This window comes from Corvus brachyrhynchos, unplaced genomic scaffold (assembly GCF_000691975.1).
Source record: "Corvus brachyrhynchos isolate BGI_N302 unplaced genomic scaffold, ASM69197v1 scaffold12, whole genome shotgun sequence".
In the NCBI taxonomy this organism is placed as follows: Eukaryota; Metazoa; Chordata; class Aves; order Passeriformes; family Corvidae; genus Corvus; species Corvus brachyrhynchos.
Genome location: NW_008237885.1, coordinates 1767882 through 1769460, shown reverse-complemented (window position 1 = coordinate 1769460; position 1579 = coordinate 1767882). Strand labels below are relative to the sequence as shown.

The 1579-nt window shown below is 48.8% G+C and overlaps 1 protein-coding gene across 1 annotated transcript in view; it reads right to left on the bottom strand.

Annotated features, from left to right (window-relative positions):
• DZIP1 (DAZ interacting zinc finger protein 1) overlaps positions 1-291 on the bottom strand; it is a 37135-nt gene extending 36844 nt beyond the window's left edge. The window contains exon 1 of the mRNA XM_017732597.1: positions 161-291. Within this exon, the coding sequence (XP_017588086.1) occupies positions 161-291 (131 nt within the window). The remainder of the gene's footprint in view (positions 1-160) is intronic.
• Between the last annotated feature and the right edge of the window lie 1288 nt (positions 292-1579).

Genomic DNA, 1579 nt, shown 5'->3' with positions numbered 1-1579 from the left:
TCGGCTCCGTGCTCGGCATAAATCCCGTCCCCTTCTCCCTCCCGGCATCCTCCTCCCACGACGCCTCCGCAGTCTCCGCGCAGCGCCGCGTTAAGGAGCCCTCTCCCGCCGGTCCCGGTGTTCCCCCTGCCCCGCGCACCGTACGCAGCGTATCCTTTACCATCTCCACACGCTACTCGCATCAACAAACATCTCCTCGGCTCCGCTCTTATGTATATGCACCCTTAACACAGCTACACAGCGTATGCTTTCTCTCTCCACGTTCCCTTCATTTCTGTGAAGTCTGTACATGGCACCCTGCTCGCACGTTCACTGCATCAACGTGCCTCCCCACCCTGTGTCTCCTCCGTGCTGCTCCTGACTCAAACCTTTCACACACCACCATGACTTACACTCCTCTACCCCTGTGCTGTCCTATGCTCTTCTCCAGCCTCGCCTACTCATCTTTCTCCCAGATGTGATGGCACCTGTCACCTCCCCACCATCAGCATACATACATATGTCGTTTCTCTGTACATCTGCTTCACGCTGCTGCACCCTCATGTCCCTCAGCTGGTAGCTCTGTGCAATCTCTCCAGTGCAACTCCATACCCCTCCCACACACCAGCCTCCTGCTGGGTGCTTTTGAATACCTTCCTCACCTTAACACAGTCACAGACTTTGCATTCTTCTTCCACATGCTCTCCTCACTCATCAAATCAACATACCTCTGCCTGCTAGCACCACACACCAGACCTGCTCTTGCAACCACACAACCCTACAACATTGCCACATCTCTCATTCCTGTCTCATTCTACTGATCCCAAACACTTCAGCCTCATGAAGCACCTCATGGCTTGTGTACATCACCTACTTCACCATCCAGGCCCAAATACTTTCTTCAAGGCAATCCAACTGCCTATATCCCTGCCCCACCACAATTCCCAGTACTCCCCAGTTTGGTGTTTCCATTGCTCCTGCTCAGTTGCTTCAAAGACTGTTTCTAAGCAGGAGCATCTTTCTCCTCCATCATACAAAATTACCCTATTTCCTCACTCATCCTTACCACTCTTCTCCAGAAACTTGCTCTTCCTGTTACCATTTCTTAGTATTTCAAGTCCCCTATGCTACATCTGCCTTACTGCCATGTATACCTCCATTTATACCATTACTGCCATTTATACCTCCCTAACTTTTCAGTCCCTTCCACACATATTTCAGTTTCTCATCCTCTTGGTCATTCCTAGATACGTATCTCTCCAAGAACATTCATGCAATACATATCTGACCATACACTCCATTCCATAGGTTCCTCGACATCATATATTATAGACTCACAGAGATGTTCTCAAGGGACCTCTGATGATCATTGTCCACTCCAAATTTCTGCCGGACACTAGTTCACATCACTTGTGGCATTTAATATGAACAGACAGTCCATGACCTCCCCGTACAACCTGTTGCATGTCTGTGCTCTCCTCCTGATGAAAACATTTTTCCTAATATCTCACTCAGTATCTGCTGTTACCAAGATTAAAAAATGGTTTGAATATTTTTGCAGCAATTGTTCAAGTAACTGTAGGCCACTACTAGAGTGTCC